The sequence below is a fragment of the Aethalodelphis obliquidens genome, unplaced genomic scaffold (assembly GCF_003676395.1).
Source record: "Aethalodelphis obliquidens isolate GAN/ISIS:26980383/991018 unplaced genomic scaffold, ASM367639v1 scaffold13, whole genome shotgun sequence".
NCBI classification, from domain to species: domain Eukaryota; kingdom Metazoa; phylum Chordata; class Mammalia; order Artiodactyla; family Delphinidae; genus Aethalodelphis; species Aethalodelphis obliquidens.
Window position 1 is genome coordinate 28007560 of NW_020837957.1, and position 27280 is coordinate 28034839.

Sequence of the window (27280 nt, forward strand, 5' to 3'; positions counted from 1 at the left end):
ATGAAGAGTTGCCCCCGCTTGCCACAACTAGAGAAAGCCCTCGCACAGAAACGAAGACCCAACACAGCCATAAATAAATTAATTTTAAAAAAAAGAAAGTAATAGACTTTCTGTGGAAATCTTAATTAACCTTTCATTTTAGATTAGTTAAGTGTATGTGAACAAAATTGTTCCATCAGTTTTTCCTCTAAAACCATCAAATCACTTGCAAACTCATTGATAGATCACCAGTTTGTGGACCACCTTTAAGAAACCCTGTTTTAAGGATAGGCACTTGTATCTCTAATCAGTGGTAGTAATTATTGATTTTCAGTGCTTTACACAAAGAAGATATTTAATACCCACATAATAAATTTTTAAACAATATTTTTTGGTTTTGTATGTGTTAAGCACTATTCTAAACTCTGAGGATAGAGCAGTGAACAAGACAGGTATTGTCTTCCTCTCTACTGGAAAGAAGCAGACAATATAAAGAAAACAGGTAAGTTCAGAAAATGTTAATGATATAAAGGAAATAGTGTAATGAGATAAAGTGTGACTTGAGGAGGGCAGGAACTACTTTAGATAGGGTGGTCAGGAAATATCTCACTAAGGAGACCACAGTCGAACAGAATGCTGAGAGATGAGAAGGAGGTAGACATTGAGGAACTGAGAACATTCTAGACAGAAGGCCCAGAAAGTGCAAAGATCTTGAGGGAGTGGTAGTGGTTTGGCCTTTTGGGGGAACAGAGAGAAGGCTGAGGTGCCTGAAGTGGAATGAACAAGAGGAATGACAGGATGAGAAAAGGCTGGGAAGGCACTCAAGTGCCAGATTAGCAGAGCCTTGTGAGCTGTGGTGAGGAGTTTGGGTAGCTACTAGAAGATTGTAAGCAGGGGAGTGACAGGAGCTAATTTACCTTTACAAAAGATCGTTGGATGCTCCACAGAGTATGGAAAGGTTGGGGAGAAGCAGAGCAAAAGCAAGGAGACCAGTTACAAGGGTATTTAGTAATCCAAGCAAGAGGTGACTAGGGTGGGAGCAGTAGAGATGGAGAGAACTAGATGGATTGGGGAAGTATTTTTCATAGAGAATGGGCAAGACTTGCCAATGCATTGAATAAATTAATGAAGGAGATAATTAATGAATAGTCACTAAAATGGGGAGATCCACAAGGAGAAAGCTCAGCATGTGCTGTAGAAGAAGTTAAGGAAAGCTTTCTGGAGGAGGGAGAATGAGAGCTGGGCTTGAGAGATCATCTAGCTATGGCTACGAAGCGAAGCAGTAGGGATCCAACTGCAAACAAATCACTGAAGTGGGACTGACTTTCTATGTGCTTGGAGACTCATGAGTTGCTAGCTTGGTGTAGGTGTTGACTGTTGAGGAACAAGCAGGATAATGGGGTAGAATGGGATGGGAAGGGGCTGAATCATGGAAGATCCTGGAAAGCCCAGAGGGGTGAACTGTGTGCCTACACCCTACCTAATCCCCAGGACAGCTGTACCTTAGACCAAGCAGACTAGCAATGAGCCCTTTTGCCAAGTTCCATGCCTGGACCCAGGCACCCATCTTACTGCCTCCCAGGAAAGGCCCAGAGCACTCACTGATCTGCCCAACATCAAGGTGACCTGTGAGTCAGTGGGCTGGGAGCTGGAACAGGTCCCTGGTACATTTACTGTCCCTGGCACATTTACTGTCCCTGGCAAATATGGCAACTCCTAACACTCTATAAATGTCTCAGATAACAAATAAATTATACCTTTTATTTTTTTTTGGCATCAGTCTGTCTCTGCCAAAGGTGGTGGGTTTTTGCCAACACCAGATAGGAAGCTCCCCCAGGTCCACCTTGGACACCCCCCACCCCCTCCTCTCAACAGTCTGGCAGCCCAGTCTTTCCTGTCTCCACCAAGGAAGGGGTGTGCTCCACCACTCCATAATAAGAATCTGTTACACCTGGAGAGAAGGCCTGACTCTGACAGACCCCACTGGTGAGGATTAGATTCCCAGATTCTGCCCCCTCTATGACTGTACTAGATATTTCTCTGCCACGTGGTTCCAGCTCAACTGTGAGCTCCATATGGGCAAGGACACTGCCTGTCTTGTATATGTTTGCCCCAGCCACTGGCAGAGTGAGTGTTTGGAACACATTTTCTGAACAAATGAATAAATGATTGACTTTGTTGTGGATTTGGGGGAGGGGACACAAAAACTACTCGATGCAGAAACAGCTCTCCTGGAGGTTGCTCACTCCCCTCATGGAGACAACAGCTGCCTTTTACTCGGTTGTGTACAATGTACAACACAGGTGCTAGGCACATTTCCCACATTAGCTCATTTAATAGTCACAACAACATCCCCCCTTCAGTGAGCTCTTATCCACATTTTACTGATGAGGAAACTGAAGGTCAGACAACTTAAGGTCATACTGTTAGCAAGAGGCAGAGCCAGGACTCCTACCTAGAGCTGACCAACCCCAAAGCCCTCATCCTTTCAGATCATAGTCCTAGAGCGATTCCATGGGCAAAGGCACCGGAGTCTCCCACCTGCCACTCTGGAGGGCAATTCAGCAGATCTTCAGCTCACCCTCCCACCTTAGCAGGAAGCCGTTTATCAGATTAACAACCCACCTGCTCCCACAGCAGACAGCAGGGCCCTGAGGAAATAGAACTCAGATTGGCTGGAACTTCTGTGAGGACAAAAGACACAGGGACACTTCAAGCCTTGGAGCAGGGAAGCAATCTTGTGCTTTTCCCCTTCCCAGGGGGAGTCTGGGATGTGTCCTTTGACTTAAGTGTCAGCATGAAGTAATGAAAAGAACACAGGATTTGGAGCCAGACAGATGTGGGTTTGAGTTCTGACATGCTGAGTGACCTTGAACAAACCACTTAGCCTTTCCATGTCCCAGTTCCTTCAGTTGAAGAATGGTTTAATGCCTACTCCTTCATGGGATTGTCTTGGGTATTAAATGAAATGGCATATTTAAGGTGCTCACTCCACAACTCAAGCAAGAGCTGTCCTTTTCTCTCTCAACTGGATAGGGTACCCATTACTGGTCCCACTTGTCAGATGAGCAAACTGAGGCTCTAAGATATTGAGTGGCCTACATTAGGAATAGAGGCCATCCCCTAACTCACAAAATGAGGCTCTTTCCCCTGCTTTTTTTTTTTTTTTTTTTTGGCTTGCTCCTCAAAAGCAAAAACAGTAAACTTCTTAAAACTGGTAGTTTCACCTTAAATATGTAACTGTCTGGATCCTCCTCCTCTTCTTGCTCCCCTTCCCTGAATTCTTATCTCACCAGTCTCTTTGCACACAAATCAGACTGATCATCATAAAGCAATAGAGAGGCTCACGGGCAGGATGGGGATGGGAGGTAAACACAATTCTCTCCACAAGCAAGACAGGCCCTCTCTGTTGGTGCAAAATCATGACTCACTGAAGGCCTTTTATGAGGGCCAGATGCTGAGCACGTCTAAATTGCTTTAAATTGCTTCTATGCTGTGTGTTGGTGGTGGGGAGGGGAACAGCCAACATCTATATATATTTATACATTTACAAGGAAATGTGTGATATTGTTTTCCAATCAGGATTTACCATAAGCCAGAAGTCCCACACCTATTGAATAGGTCAAACCCAGCCCACTGTCAACAGAGAAAAGTTTATCTCAAACATAGAAGATTTTAAATCAAAATGGATGTTAGAAGAGCAGGATTCCCAGCATTGTTGGGCAGACAGGGCTGTCTCTAGCAGCTGACAGGGTGAGTGATGGCTGTTTCTGAGCTCAGACTTCATCCTGGGAGCCCTAGAAGCTAGGCAAGGGAAGCTTCCAAGGAAGGAAAAGATCTCTTTTTGGACAGCAACTACTCTACATCTAGGTCTTTGGAAATTCCTGGTATGGCCTCTGACCACCCAGAGCCTATCTGTGGGTTGGCCCGCTGTCAGCAGCCCCGCACCAGCCCGAGTCTCTATGGAGCCACAGCTTGGGTGTTCCACAAGGCAACCTGACCCCAGAGATCTGCGTGGACCCCCCATGCCTAGATGTTACATCTTGTAGACTTAAGTCACTGTCTAACATGTAAGCTTTCTCCTTTTTTCTTTCTGGCATTCTCAACCTCACACTCTTCTATGTCTCTTCTCCCAAATGCCAGCTGCCCCTCTTCCCTGCAAAGCTTTCCTCTGTGCCCACTGGACTCCTTATTCCATGGCAAATCAATGCCCTTCATCCTTCACCTCCTCACAGAAGGCTCTCTTCTCTTCTTGGACCGCACTGAGACCTGGTCACAGGCACCTCCTGCAGCCATCCTCAGTGATGACTCTGCTCTCTCATACATGTTTATCTGCCTGACTCAGCAGATGAAGCCAGATGGTGGGGCCAGTGTCCTCACACCCCCGTGTGCAAGACCATTGCTCCCCACCAGCATAACTCCCCTGGGGCTCACACTGTCTGGCTGCACCAGCTTGCCTGTGTTCCTCTGTCTCCCTGCTCCCACCATCGTCCTGGAGTAGTTCAGCGTGCAGGGGGAGGACCCTCCCATGCCATGCCTTACCCTTTGCATCGAGTCATCCTGCTCTCCCACGTCCATCACCTGCTGCCACAGACACACTGTTCATCTCGTCACTGCCAGATATGCCATTCGCTGGCTCAGGCTCCCAACCCTCTGGCTGTATATCTGTTTGATACCTCCTCTTTCTCCCAGTCCATCATCCTCAGATGGCCTTCTCTCCTTTCGAACCAAGCTTAAACTATTCTCTCGCCCACACCCTCCATGTCTGGCACCCCTATTCTTCTGCTGCCCCCCAACCCCAGCCCAGTCCTCTGCACCACGTGCCATTCACCTTCTCTTTCTCCCGCGGAGCGGCTGGGCCCGTGAGCCATGGCCGCTGAGCCTGCGCGTCCAGAGCCTGTGCTCCGCAACGGGAGAGGCCACAACAGTGAGAGGCCCGTGTACAGAAAAAAAAAAAAAAAAAAAAATCATAACTTTATTCTATTGGAAAATAGTAGCAAAAGAAATAAGGAAAGTATTACATTTAAGCAACCAAAATTATAACACACTTAGAGATCTACATAATAAGAAGGAGACAGGACTTAAATGAAGTAAACGTATTGGAATATATAAAAATGACATCTGGATAATGGAAAATTATACTATGTTTTTGGAGCAGAAGAACTAAGTAAAAATTTCAGTTTCCTCAAATTATTAATATATACATTGAATTAGTTCCAATTAGAATATAAACAATGTATTTAATGGAATTTTATAAAATTATCTTCAAATTCATGTGAAGAATAAATGACTGAAAATAGCTAAGAAAATTGTGAAAAGAAGAAAAGTTAAAGGGTTTTGTCTCACCAGAACATATTATAGAGTCAAACAGAAACTGAAAAACAGGTCAGTAAAAAAAAAAAAAAAGAAAAGAAAATCCACAATCAATAGCAGTATTTATGGAAAGTAAACATGGGAATCTCCTGGTAGTCCAGTGGTTAGGACTCCTCATTTTCACCGCTGAGGGCCAGGGATCAATCCCTGGTCAGGGAACTAAGATCCCACAAGCCATGCAGAGGGGGAAAAAAAAAAGTTAGCACATGATACACGTGGAAGTTCAATTTGGTAGGAAGAGAACAGACTATTTAATAAATGATGCTGGCACAACTGATTATCCATGTGGGAGGAAGTAAAAAGGGATTCTAATCTTATACATTATACAAAAAAAAAGAATTCCAGACAGATAAAAAAATAAAAGTAAAACAGTGAAAAAAATATTGCAAGAAAACTTTGGAGACTATATTATAAACTGAAGATAGGGGAGACCTTCCTAACAAAGACTGAAAACCTGGAGACTCTAAAAAAGATGAAAGATTATTTTAACCATATAAATGTTTACAACTTTCGTACCATAAACAAAAGCCATAGAGAAATAAAGTATCTGGGAAAATAATTTGTATTTTTTTATAAAAGTAAGCAACTATGATGCAAAGAGTACATTAAAACGACCCCAAGATCATGTGTATATATGTGTCTGTATGTGTATCTGCAAAGATTATATTGGGGCTCCAAGAAGTTCTCTATGAATAGCACCCCTCTTTCTTGCTCAAGGTTCTGAAAAAGTTGAAAGTAAACAAAGTAAAAATGGGGACCAACCGCCTGCTGATGCAGGGGACACGGGTTCGTGCCCCGGTCCAGAAAGATCCCACATGCCGCGGAGCGGCTGGGCCCGTGAGCCATGGCCACTGAGCCTGCGCGTCCAGAGCCTGTGCTCCCCAATCTCAAGGTGCTCACAACTGCCAAGAAGCACCTAAAACTCAGATACCAAAGGGCTGGGGCCCCAGACTCCTGAGCCTCCAGAGATAACTCTGCCCCATAGATGTGCTCTGGCTGGCAGGTCCTGAAATGACAAAGTAATCAGGGCTAATCTGGACTGGGGAGGGGCCAGGAGGAGTCCAAGGAGAGTCATAGTTGCCTGAGGGAGATCTGGGGAGGGCTGGGCTGGGTGAGACTTCTCAAAGCCTTTGTTGGCCTCCTCTGGGAAGCCTGGGAGACTAACTCCCTCTAGCAGGAACTGTAGAGCCTTAGCACCCCTTTCAGGGCCTTTGCAAGTAAAAAGGCTTACCAAGTCTGAATATCTGGACACTAGGTCTGTCACTCATATCTCCCCAGAGGCTGAAGGCCTTTAGGTGTCTCTGTTCAGAAGCTGTTGGACACAGACTTTTTCCAGGTACTCCTGAAGGGTCTAGGGAAATGGCAGGTGTTGACTGTACGATACCTACTTGATCACAGATATGCACAGTCTATAAAAGCTTCAACTTTGAAGTCACACAGAACTGGGTTTGAAGCTCAGCTCTGCTCCTCACTCACTGTGTGACCTTTGGGAAAGGTTCTTTACACCCTAATCCTCAATTTTCTCATCTGTAAAATAGGGAATAGTACTGTTGAGAAGATTAAATAAGATAACATATGTGAGGTACTAGATATGATCCTTCATAAATCAGTTCCTATCCTTCCTTTGATGCCACCAGGCTTCTTTTCCCACTCTTGGATCCTTTCTCTTATTCTTTAGCCCCTATCTTATCTCCTATCCAAGTGGAGCTGCCCAGCTGGTGACCTGAATATACGGGTCTGACATTTACAGAAAGACAGACAGTTAGGAGAAATGATGTTGAGAAACACCAGCATGTAAATCATTAAAACTATGGGGACAGATGATGGCTATCTATCCCCAGGAAGAGTATGGCAAGGGAGAAAAAGAGAGGGTCTGGGGTGGACACCAGCCTTAAAATCAGGTGGAGAAAGAACTCATGAAGTTATCAGAGATGGAACAGCTAGAAGAGTAGGAAGAAAATCAAGAGGTCATGGTGCCTTAGAGGAAAAACAGTTTGGAAAAGGGAATGAATAATGGTATCAAACAGTTCTGAGAGGTCAAGGAAGGTGAAGACTCAAAAGTGACCCTGGGGCTTCCCTGGTGGCGCAGTGGTTGAGAGTCTGCCTGCTGATGCAGGGGACGCGGGTTCGTGCCCTGGTCTGGGAGGATCCCGCATGCCGCAGAGTGGCTGGGCCCGTGAGCCGTGGTCGCTGGGCCTGCGAGTCCGGAGCCTGTGCTCTGCAACGGGAGAGGCCACAACAGTGAGAGGCCCGCGTACCACAAAAAAAAAGAAAAAAAAAAAGTGACCCTGACATGCGCATCAAGATATCTGGGTTTCCTGGGAGGTGCCACTCAGAATGATCCTAGATAGGAAGGGCAGGCAATGGAGCCTCTGTCCTGCTTATGGCTGTATCTGAGCTGACCTTTGCCCTTTGCTTTCTAGTTCCAACAGTGCAGGACCCAAACCTTGTCACTACACTCTCTCAGTCTGGCCTGTTACATTTTGAGTTCTATAAAGTCTCCTCAGATGGAAAGGGCTACAAACCATGAGTACAGCACACATAACACACCTGGGAAAGGCACCAGTCCTGGTGCATCTCTAATTTTCTCTTTGATCCTGAGCAAGCCATAGTTCCTCAATGGACCTCAGTTTTCCCATCAGTAACTTAGAGGATCACAGGGGATTACCTTTAAGGGCTCCTTCCAACTCTCATATTCCATGATCCAATAAGCCACATGAAGAGACAGACTCTTGCTTAGCTTTTTCTGAGCAGGGACCATTTTCTGATGTAAAAAGCTTGCTCAGAAATCACAGGCTGTGTGTTAATTAGCTATGGGCAAGAAAGCATAAGCCCGCCTGAGTGACTCCCTCACTCTGCATCCAACTGCAGGACCTACAGTCATGTAGATTTCAAACACAATGAAGAAAGGATATCACACTGAATAGATGTTTGACTTCAGAGAAAGCCCTGCTCTTTAAGCCCTTCTTTGGTGCTTGTGTCCAATGAGGGACAGCATAAGATTGGTGACTAAGCCCAGCTTCAAATCCCTACTTATGAGTTGTGTTAACTCAGGCAAATTATCTAGTCTTTCTGTATATTGTTTTTCTCTACTGTTAAATAACGATAATAATATACCTATTTCGTAAGATTGACATGCTGATTAAATGAGTTAATATTTATAAAGCACGTAGAACAGCACCTGGCACGTAAGAAACATTACACATGACTGTTAAATTAAATAATAATAATAATACATACATGCATGCATATGCTGACTCACTCTGTGTCTCTGCTCTGTCCTCCAGGATGCCAGCTTCATCTTCCACACAGCCTGCAGGCAGCTCCAGGCACTCCTTCGTGCTAGCAAAATGGGTAAACAATTCTACCTTAAATCTTTATGATACAACATGTAGGGGAAGAGAAACACATCTTCTAGCAGCTGTTACAGAACTAAAAGAAAGCTTTTCTTCTAAAAAAAAAAGGTTTTCTTGTCATTTGCTATAATTGGGTAATATGGCCAATAAGGACCTACCCCTTCAATAGGGAATAGGTCAGTCCCACCCAAACCTATGGCTCAAGAGTAAGGCAGTGGAGAGGTCCCCAGAGGAAGATCAGAGTATGATTTGATTAAGGGATGGAAGATGTTTCCTACAAGTCTCTACTCGACAACAAGTACCATGCTATGCTCTGGGGATACAATTCTCAAAGTCACAATTCCTGCCCTCTAGGAGCTCACAGCTTAAAGGAGGAGACAGGCAGTTATAACACAGTACAAGGAAGGAAACACAAACATGAGAGTATAGAGAAGGGTCACCCTAGTCAGCCAGGCCAAGGGGCAAAGAGGCATAAAAGAGTGGAAGTGGGGGGTTGTCAAGGAGCTTCCTAAAAGAGGTGAATTTTGAAGGATAAGTAGAACTTCATCAAGTGAAGAAGGGGAGAAGGAATTTCTAAGCACAGCAGGATCAAAGGCATAGTAAATGCAATTAGTTCAGAACGACTGGGGCATATATGGATGGGGAGAGGAAGCTGTCAGGGAAGAGCGGTGAGATGCGAGGATGGAGGGGCCAGCGGACCCCAAATCAGGTCAAATTTATGGTGAGATCTATGTGGCAGTGGCATGAACTCAATAGTTGAAAATCTCAAGCAAGAGGAGAGAATAAGTAAAAGATCAGGCAGAAGAAAAGGAACCAGGAAAGAGTCTGAAAATGTATTACCAGAGAAGTCAAAGGACTCAGATAAAATAGTAGGAAAAAACATGTTTAAAAGAAAAGCACAGAAAGTGGCAGCTGCTGAAAAGAGATTAGGCCAGATAAAGCCTGGGAAGACTTGTGATTAGTAATCGATGTTGACCTTAACCTCTGACAGAGCAGCTTCAGTGATGGTGGAAGGGCCAGCACTGCTTGGAATTTAGTGAATGGGAGTTAAAAGTTGAAGGGATGATAGTAGGCTACTCTTTCAAAAATGTTTATATTTTGCAATAAAATATGCACTCAGGAACTTCCCTTCAGAAATTTGTACTAAAGAAATAATCGGGAATATGTGAAAAGATTTATTTGCAAAGGTTGTACTATAATGTTAATTATAGCAAACAGTTGGAAATAACCCTATGATTGTGGTTTAAAATGGCTAAATTACAGGGCTTCCCTGGTGGCGCAGTGGTTGAGAGTCCGCCTGCCAATGCAGGGGACAGGTGTTCGAGCCCTGGTCCGGGAGGATCCCACATGCCGCGGAGCGGCTGGGCCCGTGAGCCACAACTACTGAGCCTGAGCGTCTGGAGCCTGTGTTCCGCAACAAGAGAGGCCGTGATAGTGAGAGGCCCGCGCACTGCGATGAAGAGTGGCCCCCACTTGCCACAACTAGAGAAGCCCTCGCACAGAAACGAAGACCCAACACAGCAAAAAAAAAAAGTAATTAATTAATAAACTCCTACCCCCAACATCTTAAAAAAAAAAATGGCTAAATTACAATGCATCCATACAATGGAAATTTTAATGCAATAATTAAAAATCATGTAGAAGAATATTTACTGACAGAAGAAAAGTGTCAACTTACAAAATAGAATATCCAGAATGCTCTCGATGTTGAAATAAATTAATATTATAAGTGCATAGAAATAATATTGGAAGGATAGAAACCCAAATGTTAACACTGGTGATTACTTCCAGAACTGTGATTATGAGTGTTCAAAATATGTTCCATTATTTCTACTTCCCAATTTTTCTACTACTATGTTACTTTTATAATGAGGGAAAAAGTTAAGAACTTGCCAGTAATGAAAGGAGAAATAAATTAACTTCAAGGGAAATATGGTTAGGCTTCTGTAGGTTGAGGAATATTTGAGCTTGTTCATGAGTGAAGGAAAAAGAAGAGGAGAGACTGAAGCTAGGAGAGAGGGAGTAAATGAAGGAGCCAGGTCCTGAAAGATAAGGGGGGGACTTGGGGATAAGAGCCCCAGGGAGATGAGGAGAAGATGAAGGAGGACCCAAAGGCAGTGGGAAAGAGAACTGATCACAGAGGCACAATCACCTGCCGCTCAGTGTATGGAGAGCAGGAAGAAGATTAAGGGGATGGAGGAGTGGAAGAGGTTTACTTATAACAGCTGCTGTGGGGAATTAGGAAATCAATTAGCAATAAGTGAAGGGATTGTAAAGAAGCTCCAAGGGAGGGCCAGCTGCCACTGAGGAGCAGGAATTGACCCCACTGTCAGTTAATTTATTAGCTACAGCTAAAGAGAAATCCAATGAATGTCCAAATAATATCCAGAAAATCTGACCCAGAATAAGTACACCCACTAAGGACTATACTAATATATTGGCTTATATAAGCCCTGCTTGCCTCTTCTAGTTTGGTCTCAGGCAGTCTCTTCACTGTAATCATTATTTTAAAAAATAAATAAAGGAAATGAGTGAAGGTAATAAAATGAAAAAGGGTTTAAGGAAATGGCACTTTATCACCCAAAATGATGAAGTGTTAAAAGATCACTAACACACTGGACCAAAACACATAGCCAGCTGTTTCCAAGACTGCTGGTGCTTGTTCACTTCCCAGATGAGTGACTGCAGAAGTTGTCCTAGTGTCTGATAATAAATAGTCTCTGCTTTGGCCTTACAGGTAGGTGATTACAAGATATCCCTGTCTCATAAATAAATGGTATCAGACTTTCCTATCTGACAGTATAATCATTACTATTCACCTTGAAGGGGCAGTATCAGGAAATTCAAGATTGTTAGAAACCAAGCAGAATCCTCATATTATGTAGTTTGTGTTTACTGGAGTCACTTCCTGGACTGAAGGAAAGGAGCTACCATCCGTTAAGCATCTATTATGTACATAGTCTTTGCTAGGCCCCTTACATTTACTATTCTCATTTAATACAACAGTTCTGCAAGGTAGATATAATTTTCTTCATTTTATAGACAACAAAAGAAGCTCAGGGATGGTTAAAGTGGTGAAAATGATAGCACCTACTTCATAAGACTGTTTTGAGTATTAAGTGAGATAATACATGTAAAACATTTAACACACAGCAGTACTTAGTACTCTCCTCATAAACATTAACCACAATAATGACTATTAGCCATAATAATATTCCAGCATTTATGCCATTGTTTGGATTCTTCTTCTCATTATCCCCATTTCACAACAAATGAAACTGGCTTAACTGAGGTTCCAGCAAGGCTCTCTATAGTCAGTATTTGAACAATTGCTTTCACTAGGCTCTGCTGAACCACCATGATTCAGTACTAGATTTGAGTTCATCATGTCTTCATTTTGTTCACAGTTAAATAACTTTACAATCCCTTGAGCACATACCTGTGAGGGTGAGGAAACCTCAGAGAAGCAGTCTGGCCTCCAGCCAGAATAAGTCTGGCATCAGAAAAGCACTACTCATAAGGAAAGGAAAGTCTTTTTTTTTTTTTTTTTTTTTTCCTCGGATCTGAAGTCTTTATTCATACTCAGTAATTCATTTAAAGCACAAATCAGTCTTTACTTTCCATATCACTAAGAAATATACCATATTCACTGTTTTTGATGTAAACTTTCCCAGGAAATTTCTCTTGTGCCCATTTAGTTTTATAAGAATATCATCTTGTGCTAATATGTCAACATTCTATTTTATTTTCATTATATTTTTCATAAACCAAGGAAATCATTGTTTTTCTTGAAAAAGTTATATGTTTTCTCGTATTAATTCTGTATCAGGATATTTACAGTTAAAGAAAAACTGTTGTAACTGAAGCGTAAAATGGTTAACAATGGCAAATGATACAGTACAGTCCACTTAAGAGTTTTCAAAAAATGTGTACCAGATAGACATTTAATAAATAAAACAAGCACTTGGATAAAGTCCTTTGAAAGCAGGCCCAGGGACATCACCTGCATCCTCTGCACAGACTTTGTTAAGAAAAGGCCAGGTCTAAAAATGTACTCTGTCAAGAAACAAGCAACAAATGCATAAATGTATACATAATGGCAGGTATTCTAATACAGGCTGACATGGAGTCCGTTAGGAGTGACTGAGGCAAAAGCATTTGTAGAAGCCTTAATCTAAATCTTTTACTCGGCGACAGATTTCTTCTGTGAAGTCTGAGCATTTTGCATTGCCTCCCAAATCTTTTGTTAAGCTCTTCCCATCCTTAATTGTAGCAAAACATGCTGTCTCAATCTTTGCAGCGTGGTCAAAAAGCCCCATGTGGCGCAGCATCATCACGGCACTGAGCAGTAGGGCCGTGGGGTTGGCCATGTCCTTGCCTGCGATGTCTGGGGCGGTCCCGTGAACCGACTCGAAGATTGCAACTCCATTGGCTCCAATGTTGCCACTTGGTGTCACACCAAGACCTCCAATCAGTCCTGCACACAGGTCACTAAGGATGTCTCCATACAAATTTGGCATAACAAGGACATCAAACTGGGACGGATCCTGGACCATATTCAAACATACTGTATCAAGGTACATCTCATTAAATTTAATATCTTTACAGTTTTCTGCAACTTCCCTGCATTTTTTCAGAAAAAGCCCATCTGACATTCGCATGATGTTGGCTTTGTGCACGGCCGTGACGTTGCTCCGGAGGTTGTTCCGCGCATACTCAAAGGCGAACTCCGCGATGCGCTTGCTCGCCCCCTCAGTAATGAGCTTGATACTCTGCACAACTCCATCCACAATCACATGCTCAATTCCACTGTATTCTCCTTCCGTGTTCTCTCGAATGGTGACAATATTTACGTCACTGTAAGGGGTTTTATAGCCTTCGATTGAGACACATGGTCGGACATTTGCATAAAGGTCAAATGTTTTACGCAGCAATAAATTCATGGATGGGTGACCCGCGGCTATGGGGGTTTTTAAAGGGCCTTTCAAGCCCATCTTGTTCTTATCCATGGACTCTTTGGCTTCTGGAGGGATCATCCACTTTCCTCCCGGTCCTTGAATGGCGGTGACATTCCGCTCCTCCCACTGAATAGGTGCTTTGGCAGCATCAAAAATCTTCATAACTGCGGCTGAAATTTCTGGGCCAATTCCATCTCCTGGAATTAAAGTTACCGTCTTAACACCACCAGCAAAACCTCTGGTCACCTGTTTTTGGTTGTGGAATGCCCCTAGCAGCCGAGAGACCTTGGATATCCACGCGGGCCCGGCCATCGTTTCCACTCTCACCGCGGCGACAGCGGCGGCAGTACTCAGGAAAGTCTTTTCAACAAATGGTGCCCATAAAACTGGATATCCACATGCAAAAGATTGAAATTGGACTCCTACGTTACACCATACACAAAAATTAACTCAAAACGGATCAAAAACCTAACGGTGAGACCTGAAAAACTATAAAACTCACAGAAGAAAACATACGGAAAAGTTTCATGACATTGGATTTTCTTGGATACGACACCAAAAGCATAGACAACAAAAGAAAAAAATAGATAAACTGGACTTCTTTAAAATTAAAAACTTTTGTGCAAAGCACACTATCAATAGAAAGAAAAGGCACATTACCGAATGGGAGAAAACATTTGCAAATCATATATCTGATAAGGGATTGATATTAAGAGTATACAAAAACTCCTACAATGCAACTACAAATATAACCCAATTAAAAAGTGGACAAAGGATGGGAATAGACATTTCTCCAAAGAACATATACTAATGGCCAACAGACACACAAAAAGATGTTCAATATCACTAGGGTAATGCAAATCAAAGCCACAGTGAGATTTCTCTTCACATCCATTAGGATGGAGATTTTTTTTTTTAAGGTAAATAACAAGTGCTGGCAAGGATATGAAGAAATTTGGAAACTTGTGCTAGTGGGAATGTAAAATGGTGCAGCTGCTGTGAAAAACAGTGTAGTGGTCCATAAGAAATTAATCATAGAATTAGCATATGATCCAGCAATGCCATTTCTGGGTATATACCCAAAATAATTGAAATCAGGAATTCAAACAGATATTTTTACACCAATGTTCATAGTAACATTATTCACAACAGCCAAAAGGTGGAAATAACCCAAATGTCCCTTGATGGATGAATGAATAAACAAAATGTACATATATACAATGGGTTTTTGTTCAGCCTTAAAATAATGAAATTCTGATATATGCTACAACATGGATGAATCTTAAAAACATAGTGCTAAGTGAAATAAGCCAGAAACAAAAGGACAAATATTGCATGATTTCACTTATATGAGGTAACTAGTTATATTCACAGAGACAGAAGGTAGACTAATGGTTGTCAGGATCTGGGGGAAAGAAGAATGGGGAGTTATTGTTTAATAGATATGGAGTTTCGGTTTGGGATGATGAAAAAGTTCTGGTGTTGGAAAGTCATGATGGATGTACAATAATGTGAATGTACTTAATACTACTGAATTGTACACTTAAAAATGGTTAAAATGGTATATTTTATGTTATATATATATATTTTATCACAGTAAAAGTTCTATTTTAAAAAGTGCTGAACATACAAAAAAGATGGGAAAGTTACATTTAAAGGTTCATAGCAGTTACCTTTAGGGTTTGGGATTACAGGTTTTGTGTTTTTTTCTTTACACTTTTTTCTTATTTTCCACATAATGAACTTCTGAAATGAGAAAAAGGTGTTTATTTTTTTAAACTGCTGTACCTCCACTGGGATAACAGTGAAGGTGATAAAATATTTCATCAAGCACCAATTTTTAAAATGTCAATAATGATTTTCTCCAGAGCAAAAATGGAGTTTAACACTATGCATAAAATAGTTAAAAGTAGTCTGAATAGCAGAGAAGCAATTTTGATACTTTTTTTGCAGAGGCTGATTTGGAATTTTTTTTTCAGATGATTATTTACTGTGTCAGCAATAAACTTTAAACTACCAATATATACTGAAGATAAGATGCAGCTTCTTAGTCAATTCATCAAACATTAGTTGAACACTCAGGGTGTGTTGGACCTGAGCCATGGTGCTCAAAAAACCCTTGCCTTTTGAGCCTAAAATATAATGGGGTGATCTTGATTGACTGAAAGTTCTCTCACCCTTTCCTATCACTACTTCTACTGCTGGGGGTAACCATGGTTAATAATTTGGAGTATATGCTTCCAAACCTTTTTCAATGCACACCATATAAAAATATTCTTTTTACAAATATAGTTTTAAAAATTACTTTTTAAATTCCACACTTACTAACATCTTTCCTTGTTAGTACATGAAGAACTACCTTTTATTTTAAGTTACAAAGTATTTCAAAGTAAAGATACTTCATTATTTATTTAGTCATTTCCTCACTGATGTACATTTAAATTGCCTACAATTTTTTGCACAATTACAAAAATGATACAACAAAAACCCTTGAATATTTATCCTTGTAAGCGCCTGTAATTATTTCTGAAGCACGAATACCTAAAAGTGAAATTGCTGGATCATGTCATACACTTTTAATTTATGCTACTTTATTTATTTTTTTTACTTTGGTTTTGGTTTTTTTTTTTTTGAGGTACGCAGGCCTCTCACTGTTGTAGCCTCTCCCGTTGCGGAGCACAGGCTCCGGACGCGCAGGCTCAGTGGCCATGGCTCACGGGCCCAGCCACTCCGCGGCATGTGGGATCCTCCCGGACTGGGGCATGAACCCACGTCCCCTGCATCGGCAGGCGGACTCTCAACCACTGCGCAACCAGGGAAGCCCTACTTAATTGTATTTTATAATCCACATGAGTCACCTTAAATCTTTCCTGGAACAATGTATAAACACATAGGGTGGGGATTTACTTTCAAAAGACACAAAACTGAAAATATTTGCAAACGAAACAACTGACAAAGGATTAATCTCCAAAATATACATGCAGCTCGATATCACAAAAACAACCAACCCAATCCAAAAATGGGCAGAAGACTTAAATAGACATTTCTCCAAAGAAGACATACAGATGGCCAACAAATACATGGAAAGATGCTCAAGATCACTAATCATTAGAGAAATGCAAATCAAAACCACAATGAGGGGCTTCCCTGGTGGCGCAGTGGTTGAGAGTCCGCCTGCCGATGCAGGGGACACGGGTTCGTGCCCCAGTCCGGGAAGATCCCACATGCCGCGGAGCAGCTGGGCCCAGGAGCCATGGCCGCTGAGCCTGCTTATCCGGAGGCTGTGCTCCGCAACGGGAGAGGCCACAACAGTGAGAGGCCCGCGTACCGCAAAAAAAAAACCACAGTGAGGTATCACCTCACACCAGTCAGAATGGCCATCATCAAAAAATCTACAAACAATAAATGCTGGAGAGGGTGTGGAGAAAAGGGAACCCTCCTGCACTGTTGGTGGGAATGTAAATTGATACAGCCACTATGGAGAACAGTATGGAGGTTCCTTAAAAAACTAAAAATAGAACTACCATGTGACCCAGCAGTCCCACTACTGGGCATATACCCTGAGAAAACCATAACTCAAAAAGATAACATGTACCGCAATGTTCACTGCAACACTATTTACTATAGCCAGGACATGGAAGCAACCTAAATGTCCATCAACAGATGAATGGATAAAGAAGATGTGGCACATATATATAATGGAATATTACTCAGCTGTAAAAAGGAACGAAATTGAGTTATTTGTAGTGAGGTGGATGGACCTAGAATCTGTCATATAGAGTGAAGTAAGTCAGAAAGAGAAAAACAAATACCATATGCTAACGCATATATATGGAATTTTAAAAAGCAGTACTGATGAACCTAGTGGCAGGGCAGGAATAAAGACACAGACATAGAGAATGGACTTGAGGGCACAGGTGGGGTGGGAGGAAGCTGGGATGAAGTGAGAGAGTAGCATTGATACATATACACTACCAAATGTAAAATGGCTGGCTAATGAGAAGCAGCAGCATAGCACAGGGAGATCAGCTCGGTGCTTTGTGACTACCTAGAGGGGTGGGATAGGGAGGGTGGGAGGGAGGCAAGAGGGAGGAGATATGAGGATATATGTATACATATAACTGATTCACTTTGTTGTACAGCAGAAATTAACACTACATTGTAAAGCATTTATACTCCAATAAATATGTGGGAAAAAAAAAGACACAAAACTGAAAGAGGGAACTTTGTGTCTTTTTAGGAAGCCCACAGAACTGGAAGTGGGTCAGGAATGTTTGGTGGAAGTAGGGTAGACTGAGGGATTTTATTCTTTGTGGTCCTCACTCTCCTTTTTACCTTTCTTCTTATTTAGACAATAGAAAACCATTTTGGACAACTGCCTATAGCTTATACCAACAAACAAAAAGAAGACATTCTAGGGGACTTCCCTGATGGCACAGTGGTTAAGACTCTGCGTTCCCAATGCAGGGGGCCCGGTTCGATCCCTGGCCAGGGAACTAGATCCCACATGCATGCTGCAACTAAGGAGCCTGCATGCTGCAACTAAGGAGCCTGCCTACTGCAACTAAGACCTGGAACAACCAAATAAATAAATATTTTTTAAAAAAGAAGAAGAAGACATTCTAACTAATGAAGCTGCCCACCAACAGACTGGAGATCCCCAAGAAGCTTCCCATTACAGGAACTGTTCAACCTGAGGTGAAATGGTCTACAAGAGAGGCCAAGACACTGTGCTGTTTAAAAGCACAGACCCTGGAGTCAGGATGCCTGGATTTGAGTCCTGGTTCTGTTACTTAGCTGGGAGACATTGGGCAAGTTACTGAAACTTTTTATGCCCCAGTTTCTTCATCAGTAAAACAGGAATAATAACAGTACCTACCTGATAGAGTTGTTATACATCACTTGTTCTCTCCATGTTTAAAAATATCTTTCAAAAGAAACAAGGAGGAAATTCACTTTCGAAGATTATATACCTTGTGGCAGTTAAAAAAAAAAATCCCCATAGAAGTTAAATCAGCCAAGATGGGGTTGGGAGAGGGAAGATCTTGAGGATAAGACACTGATGAAGAATTCTGGCTCCCAATCCCTCAGAAGTGGGTGAATTCCAGAGCTGTTTGGGGAGCAGCATCATAATGAGGAAACTAGCAAAACACAGGAGTTGGAGAAACCATTATGAGAGAATATTCAAAGTACTTATAGGAAATTCTCTGGAGGGAAACAGGAAGTTAGGCATCTTATCTCATTATGGTGAGGTGGAAAGAAAACTGGATGGCAGCCAGAGGATGGAGTTTAGCACAATATCAAATTTTTAAATAAAGACAGAATTGGACCCTGCACTTGTGCAAACCTGCCTCACCCATCTCATCCTATTGGAACCCTGGTTCCAATAAAATTTTTTTTACAAAAGAAGGTGACAAGCCATAGCCATAGTTTGCACATTTGATTGTTTATCATATTGCATTAAAACATGATTTATCTTTATTTCTGACCTTTTTGATGCCGCCCCGCCACTCCCCCCCCCCCCCCCCCCGCCCCGCTTAAATTTTGTGCCCATGGGGAAATGCCTTACTTTCTGCACCCTAGTCCGGCCCCTGGGCAAGACAAGGAATGTCCCTGTCCTCAGGCCCAGAGCATGCTATACCTAAAATCTAAGGTTTCCTGACCTGGGGTGGACAGCTCCCCCAAGGCAGTATGTGGATAGGTTCTGGGGATCCACGAATCTCCTCAGATTATAGGCAAAATACTGTGTTCACATATGATTTCCTGGGGAAAAGATTTCGTTCCCATTTAATTGGTTTATTTGTTGTTAATAAGTTGGCAACACAAGGAAGGGCGAGGGTGTGCTCTCAGGCAGGCTCCTGCGCAGGGCGGGCTCAGGCAGGAGACCACCCTTTGCCACAGGGATGGAAGGAAAAGCCCGCCTCCCCAACTTCTGGGGGAACCCCCTGGGATGAACACAGCGACCACACAGCAAAGGGTCCTTACCTTTCACTGAGTCTCAAAAGGACCCCCAAAAGATTAGGAAGCCCAGCCACAGAATGAGGCAGGAAGTTTGCTTCTAATACACACCCACCCTACCCGCCCCTCCCCCCCATTTTCCTGTCTCCTCATTCCTCCTTTATTATTCTTCCTGCATAAAATGCCCCTCTTTAAGGAAAGGCTTCCCACTGAAGTGCAAATGACTTGACAAGGCACAAAGCCCAGTTTATTCATTTAGCTCAAATGCCTTGGGCCCATGTTAGGAGTCTCTTAAGGCAGCAATTTAAGTAATAGCAACAGGCTTTAGTAGGCATTTCCCCGGCCCTTCCACCTCAAATCACGTCTGTTACCACGCGTCCTCAAAGACGTCCTAACCCTTCTCTGGTGTGTCTCGACACTTCCAAATGGCCACAACCAACACCCTTCGACAAGTCGTGGAGTGTAGGTAAAAAGCAACACCTCCTGAAAAAGAAACGATCTCTGAGAAGGAAGCAACTCAGCACACCGGCCACCCTTCCTCCCTGCGCTTCGCCGGCACAGGCCTCAGAAGGGATCCGGCCTCAAGCACGCAGGACAGGAAGCGCGGGGCAGGGGCCGCGCGGGGGCTCACGGGAAAGGCCGGGGCCGCTACACCCTTAAGGCTACGCGGGCCCTGATGGAAAGTTGGTTGATGGCGACCCGCTTGAAGCTACCAATGTTACTGCAATCGAACTGGCAAATATTTACCTTGGAATCCGAGTGACTGAAAATATTTGGTTGGAGCCAGATGCGTCGCGTGTCTGTCACAGAAATATTAGCTAAAGGAGTGATTTAAGAAAATAAAATGGTGGGTGGGGTGCCTTCCTGACCGAGATGTTTACTTTCCTTTGGCTCCTACGAAGCAAGGGGAGCTTCTGACAATCCCGGAGGGAATGTGAACAGCTGGGAAGCAGGCCAGACTGGGGGGGGGGGGGGGGGGGGGGGGCGCGGGGAGAGAGAGAGAGAAAGTTTTGGTTTGGGGCGGATAGTTTTACATAAATCAAAGATGTGGGAATTACATCTTCCTTAAAGGCTCTTAGTAATGCTCTCAAAACAACTGACCCTGGAGACATAAACTGTTAAGTGGTTTCGTTATATTTTCAGTTCTAGAGTTCATCTAAAACAAGGGCACGGTGCTACTATTTGGGAACCAACAACTCCTATCAGAAATGCTGTTTTCTGAGCGGTTTGTCTGTCCTGAGGTGCGAGTGAGCCAGTTCATATAGCTTAACGTTGAAAAGATGCTTTCAACATGCCTGCCACCGTGGTCAACTACACTGGCCCATTGCCTAGCAATTCTCACAGCCAACACAGACCTGGGATGAGTTATCATTAGCTAGCTCCATTTTACAGATGAGAATCAGCTACAGAAACATTGTATGACTTGCCCAAGATCTCACGACTCACGAGTGGCGGAGCTGGAATTGAAACCCAGACAGCCTGACTCTGCTCTTTGCCTCCCCTTGAGAGCGTCAGTGATCGTGAGGTGCATCTCTGGCCTGTAATTCTACAGGTGAGGGGAATGAGATTCCTGCTGCTGACTGGGAGGCTTTGTGTGTCTGTGGCCAAAGGTAACCTCTTTTATTGATCTCTGTTGCTATCCTGTGTGGTGCTAGGAGATGCTGCTAGTGAAGAAAGTAAAATTTAAATGTAACTAAAATAAGCCTCTAGTAAAGAATTCCAAAAAAGGAGCCAATATTTGATTTATTTTTCAAATGTAAAGAGAATACAAGGTATATGGTGGTGTGGACTCAAGTGATAGTCTTCACCTCTCAAGGGAAGAAACAAATACTCAGAGGAGGCATATTGAGTACCTGACACCCATTACAGATTGGACCCACTTTCTCCAACCATCCTTAACATACTCTTAAACTAGAATCTGTGTCTAAAGACATGACTTTTGAAAAGAGGTTACATTCAATCAAATAGTTACTTTACATTCAATCAAACAACTGATTTTGGGGGGGGATCAACTGACTGTTTTAAATTGAACTAAGCACTGTTTTTCTAGATCTAATTCTGTGTTAACAGAAACCCTGTGGTATGAAATTAGAGTTACCAAAATATAATTTCCAGATTCCCAGTCTCTTAGCCTAGACACCTTCAAATCACCTTAGCCCCTGTCTCGCCTTTGCTACTCACATCTTCCTCAAAACTTTCAGCGACTCCCCTCTGCGTTGAGATGACCACCAAGCTTTAGCCTACCATTCTAGGCACTCCTTGATCTGTCCCAGGCTAACTGGAAGCACAAATGTGGGAATCAAGAGAGCCTGAGGTTTAATTCCATCCCTACTACTGAATAACTGAGGAGACGTCCTTTCTCTGTGGGCTTTAGTTCCTTCATCTGTAAAATGAAGATGTTGGGATAGATGATTCACCGGCCCTCATTAGTGGAATACTCTTGGCATCTGCCCCTCTAGCCTTCTTTCCTGTGTCTCCTCTTCATGTACCACAAACCTGAGCCCCAGTACACCCAGGAGCCTGCACATTCCCATCTCTGCCTTATCTGGAATGTTCTTCCTCCCTCTTCTCCAGATAACCAAATCCTTTGCTTAAAGACTCAAATGTAATGCCATCTCTCTCATGAAGCTTTCTCGATTTCCTTGGTGGGAAGTCATTTTTTCGGTCTAGCAACTGCATAACCTAGTAGCTGACCCTCCTTTTGAGCACAGAGCCATATTTGGATCATCTGTATACCTTCAGGGTCCAGGTCATCTTTGTATCCTCTCCAATGCCAGGCAAAAAGAAGGCATTAAAAGCAGCAGGTAATAAATGGGAATTAAATGTTAGCTTGTGTTAACTACCAGAAATGAGTATATACCTATTAAGTGTATGCTATTCTTTTTTAATGTTGATAATAATAGATATGTATTGAATGAGTGAATGAATGAAATAAATTGCAAACAAAAAAACCCTATGAAAATATGCCAAGTTTTCTTAGACTGGGTCTCTAGACATGAAGTAAAAGAACATATATTTTTCCTGGAAACATCCAGTAAACTGAGGCAATATTTGGGGTCAGAATTTCCAGTTGTGCATGTATAGACATGTTTAAAATTTAAAGAGCCATAGGAACCTTAAAATTTTGAATGGGTAGTCTACATCAGATTTTATAAATTTATTTTATTCTTTTTTTTGGCTGCATTGGGTCTTCGTTGCTGCACACAGGCTTTCTCTAGTTGCAGTGAGCGGGGGCTACTCTTCATTGCGATGCACAGGCTTCTCATTGCGATGGCTTCTCTTGTTCTAAAGCACAGGCTCTAGACGTGGGCTTCAGTAGTTATGGCACACAGGCTCAGTAATTGTGGCTGTCAGGCTTCACTGCTCCGTGGCATGTGGGATCTTCCCGGACCAGGGCTCGAACCCATGTCCCCTGCATTGGCAGGAGGATTCTTAACCACGGCGCCACCAGGGAAGCCCCTACATCAGATTTTAATCTCAGCACCTTGAAATTCTCCATTCTTTCTGTTGCAATAAATATCCTCATAAATTGAGTACTTTTTTAAAAAGTAAGCTCTAAAATAGAAATAAATGACTTTATCAATTTAATCAAAAGTGATATATAAATAAATTTCAAACTCAGTGGTCAAATACTACAAGTATTGTAATATATAAAAGCCTACTGGTACAACATGTCCCGTTGAGAACAGAACCATTGCAAATGAGTGAAGGCAATAAGCTGCTGGCTGTTGCATGCTGTGGAATAAAATCTGCAACTATGGAAATAGAGTGCTTCTGTCTTGAGGAAAAAGCATTTGACCATGAATGCAACTCAGCACCAATCCTCATCTTGGCTAATGAGAGGGTACAACATCAAGACCCAGGGGTCCAGGGAATGAAATGTTTCTAACACTGCCTTTCTTTCCTTCCTTCTTTCCTTCCTTCCCCACTTCTTCTCTTGTTTTGATCCCAAAAGGAATACAAAGTTATATAAAATTGAAACACTGTAAACACAACACATACAGCGAAATCTCCCAAATTCCATGCCACTTCACCCCATCCCCAAGTATCACTGTTAACATTTTGGCCCACATTCCTCCAATTTTTTCCCTACATATACTAAAATTATTATTGTTACCATTGATTTTTATCACAATAGAATCATACTTTATACACCACTCAGTGACTTGCTTTGCTACATGTCGAATTCCTAGCTTTACAATATATTGCCCACAACTCTGCTGATGGGTTTTTACTGATATTCCACAATTTTAAACAGTGCTCTGGTGAACATCCTTGTACACATACTATTTTGCTTATGACACTGCTTTCAGGCAGGGCAGATTCCATCTTCAAAAGCTGCAAAGGAGGAGCTTTAGTTCAGTAGATTTTTTAGTGATAAAGCAGTCAGTCAGTGGAGCAGTTTCAAGGCAGATTAGATAAAACGATTCTTGGGAACAGAAGGAATCACACCACACCTAAATTAAAGGGAACTTCCCAAGAGGCTCTCTGCCCTCCTCCCTCAGCATCCATCACACAGGCCCGGTTTATCTTTGGAAGCTGAGCCAGTTATCTTTGATACCTGAGTTCCCTTGGCAACACCTAGATCTGAAGGGCATCATCATATCACAGTGTATGTAAAATGCATAAAGGGTAGGCATTTGCATCTGTGAATTAGGAGGATAACAGGTAGGGGGATTCAAGAAGTTCAACAATCAAGGCTTTCAGACGACAGGGGTGCATTTGAAAAGTCTTTTGTAATTAGGGGTAAGGAGAGTGGGTTTGTTTGATAGCTTCTTGCTGTCTGGCAGCCCAACCCCAGTGCTTTGGTGCAGAGCTCTGAGCCTGCTGGCTCCTCTGAGAGCCTCTGGAATCCCTTCCATCCTGGCCGGGAAGGGTAACTTTGACAAGTCTCTTCAGAGTGGGGGCTTTCCTTTGTCCCTGGTCAGTGACCTCCAAGCTTGTCAGGTTCTGGTATGGGATAAAAAGACCTACTGCTTCCTACTCTGTGGGGACCGAACTTCTTGTGTCTGTTATGAGTGTTCTGAAATGGCCACTCACCCAAATAAACTATTTCTGAACACCCTCCCCCTGCTTTTGTTTGTTTCTTTGTTTTTGGTCTGAGTCAGGAGATTTCCTCGTTCTTTAGGTTAATGAGGATTTAAAAATACAGAACCAACCAATTTGAACTTGCCTTCCAACCCCTCTGACTGCCTTATTTTATAGATGAGGAAATGACTGGCCTAAGGTTATAAACCTTGAGAATCATAGAGCTTTTAAATCCCTACAGATTACTGTCTTTTAATTGGTATTATTGACTTGTTAACATCAAGGAACTATGAGAACTAGTAGGACATGCTTGTTAAAGGGTCCTTGTCTTGAATGCCACAGAGAGGTTTATCAACACAGAAATAACAGTTATAATAATAACAACAAATTATTATATTATATAATAAGTATATCTTATTCTTTAATAAAAGAATAATTATTATTATTAAAATGATAACGTCAGGCACCATTCTAAATGCTCTAGATCCTGTTACTATCTGTTCCTTTTTTTTCTCTTTCTTACTTTGCCTCCTCTTGAATTGATTTTTTTTTTCTACTTCCATTTCCCTGTAATTGTTTGGAAAGCATATGCACTGTTTATTATTTCAGTGATTACACTAGCTGGTTTAGCATGCTGACTTAAAGTCTGAAGTAACTGTCTTTACCTCTAAATAATCAAGGACTTTGGACAATTTTAATTCTACTACAAGCCCAGTATTTTTGTTTTTGCTTTGTTTTGTTTTGTTTTTTGGCTGTGCCATGTGGCATGCCGGATCTTAGTTCTGCGACCAGGGATCGAACCTGTGCCCCTTCATTGGGAGCTTGGAGTCTTAACCGCTGGACCACCAGGAAAGTCCCCCAGTATTTTTATTCTATTTCCCCTCCAAAAATTAGACACTGTTATAGTATGTTTTTCCATAGTCCATATTTGCTGAGATATGACCTCATATTTACCAATATGTTTATTCAGTGGTCCTTTTTGCACCTCAGGCTTTTCATTTTTTATTCTGCTAAAGTACATCCTTTAGGATCTCCTTTAGTGAGGGTCTTTGTGTGATACATTCTCTCAGGTTACTGGGAGCAGGAAGGGCTGTTTTTATTTCTCTTCTCTGTTTTGATTTCCTAGAAATATTCTTTGTATAATACCTTTTCTTGAAATAAAGCTTCACTGGACATGGACTTCTAGGTTGATAGCTATCTTCTCTCAGCACAATGAAGAAATTCTTACAATGTATTCTCTTCTGTAGTTGCTCTTACAAAGTGAATTATGAGTGTAATTGCTCATTTTTTAAAATTAATTAATTTATTATGTATTATGGCTGTGCTGGCTCTTCATTGCAGTGTGTGGACTCCTCAGTGTGGTGCGCAGGCTTCTCTAGTTGCGGCACACAGGCTTCTCTAGTTGTGGCGCGCGGGCTCTAGAGCACAAAGCCTCAGTAGTTGCAGCACGCCTGCTTAGTTGCGGTATGTGGGATCTTACTTCCCCAACCAGGGATCGAACCTGGGCCCCCTGCATTGAGAGCGTGGTGTCTTAACCACTGGACCACAAGGGAAGTCCCTCATTGCTCATTTTATAGGTGATTTTTTTTTTTCTCTCTGGCTACTTTAAGATCTCTCTCTCTCTTTCTCTCTTTCAACTTTTTTGTATTCTGCTGTTTCACTATGATTTCACTATGATGTGTCTAGGGGAGACTTTTTTTTAATACATGCTCACTGAAATTCACTGGGTTTCCTGGATCTAAGAAATACCAGCTCTTTTGCATTCTTATTATATTTTCCTGGAACTCTTGTTTGTTGGACCTTTACACTAGCCTTAGTCTCTTTATAATATGTTCCTCTTTTTATCTCAATCTAATACATGTGGATAATATCTTCAGATCCAGTTTTCTAATTCTTTCTTCAGCTATGTCTGACCTCTTTTTAATGCACTGAGGGGTTTTGGTACAGCTTTATTGAGGCATAATCAACATACAATAAACTGTACATATTCAAAGTGTACACTTTGTTAAATTTGGACATATGCATATACTCATGAAATCATCACCACGGCCAGTATAATAAATAAATCCTTCATCCCTAAAAGTTTCCTTATGCCACTCTGTAATTCTTTTCTCTAGTTCTTCCCTACCACTACCCCTTGTCAAACAATCATTGGTTTGCTTTCTATCTTATAGATTAATTTGCATTTTCTAGAATTTTACACAAATGGATTTATACAACATGGCTCTTTTTTTTTTGATGGTGGTGGTGATTTTCATTTTATTATTTTTTACAATAAGGGTGTAATCTTTATACTGCACACACACAAAATAAAACAAGAAGTGCTTATGAAAGAGTCCCTGCCCCCACCCCCATCTCAAAACATCCTGAACATAGCTATTCAATAGAACAGAAAAATCAAGACATGATTGATTTCAAAATTTCAATAAAAAAGCAAAGCATGTAACGCAACAGCTGTTCAACTTCCCACTCTAAAATAGGCACCGTTAGACAAACAAAACTCCCAGTATTTTAAATTTCTCCAGCACACATTCCAGTATAAATGTTCTGAACTGTAATCAGCTAGTAATTAATAATGGGAATAGAACCTTAGAACAGAAGTTATATTGCTTCCCTGCACCCCTTTCT

At 42.2% G+C, this 27280-nt stretch overlaps 1 protein-coding gene and 1 long non-coding RNA gene across 3 annotated transcripts in view; both read right to left on the reverse strand.

Annotated features, from left to right (window-relative positions):
- Positions 1-20157, reverse strand: part of LOC113624480 (uncharacterized) — a 66404-nt gene extending 46247 nt beyond the window's left edge. For both annotated transcript variants that reach the window (XR_003434360.1, XR_003434359.1), the window contains exons 1-4: positions 19652-20157; positions 18546-18807; positions 15340-15412; positions 8593-8694 (exon numbers count right to left, since the gene is read on the reverse strand). This is a non-coding gene — a long non-coding RNA (uncharacterized LOC113624480). The remainder of the gene's footprint in view (positions 1-8592; positions 8695-15339; positions 15413-18545; positions 18808-19651) is intronic.
- On the reverse strand, positions 12266-14007 carry LOC113624479 (isocitrate dehydrogenase [NAD] subunit alpha, mitochondrial). The gene has a single exon (XM_027114331.1). The coding sequence runs from the start codon at positions 13976-13978 to the stop codon at positions 12878-12880; it is 1101 nt and encodes a 366-aa protein (XP_026970132.1). The 5' UTR covers positions 13979-14007; the 3' UTR covers positions 12266-12877.
- Positions 20158-27280: the final 7123 nt, after the last annotated feature.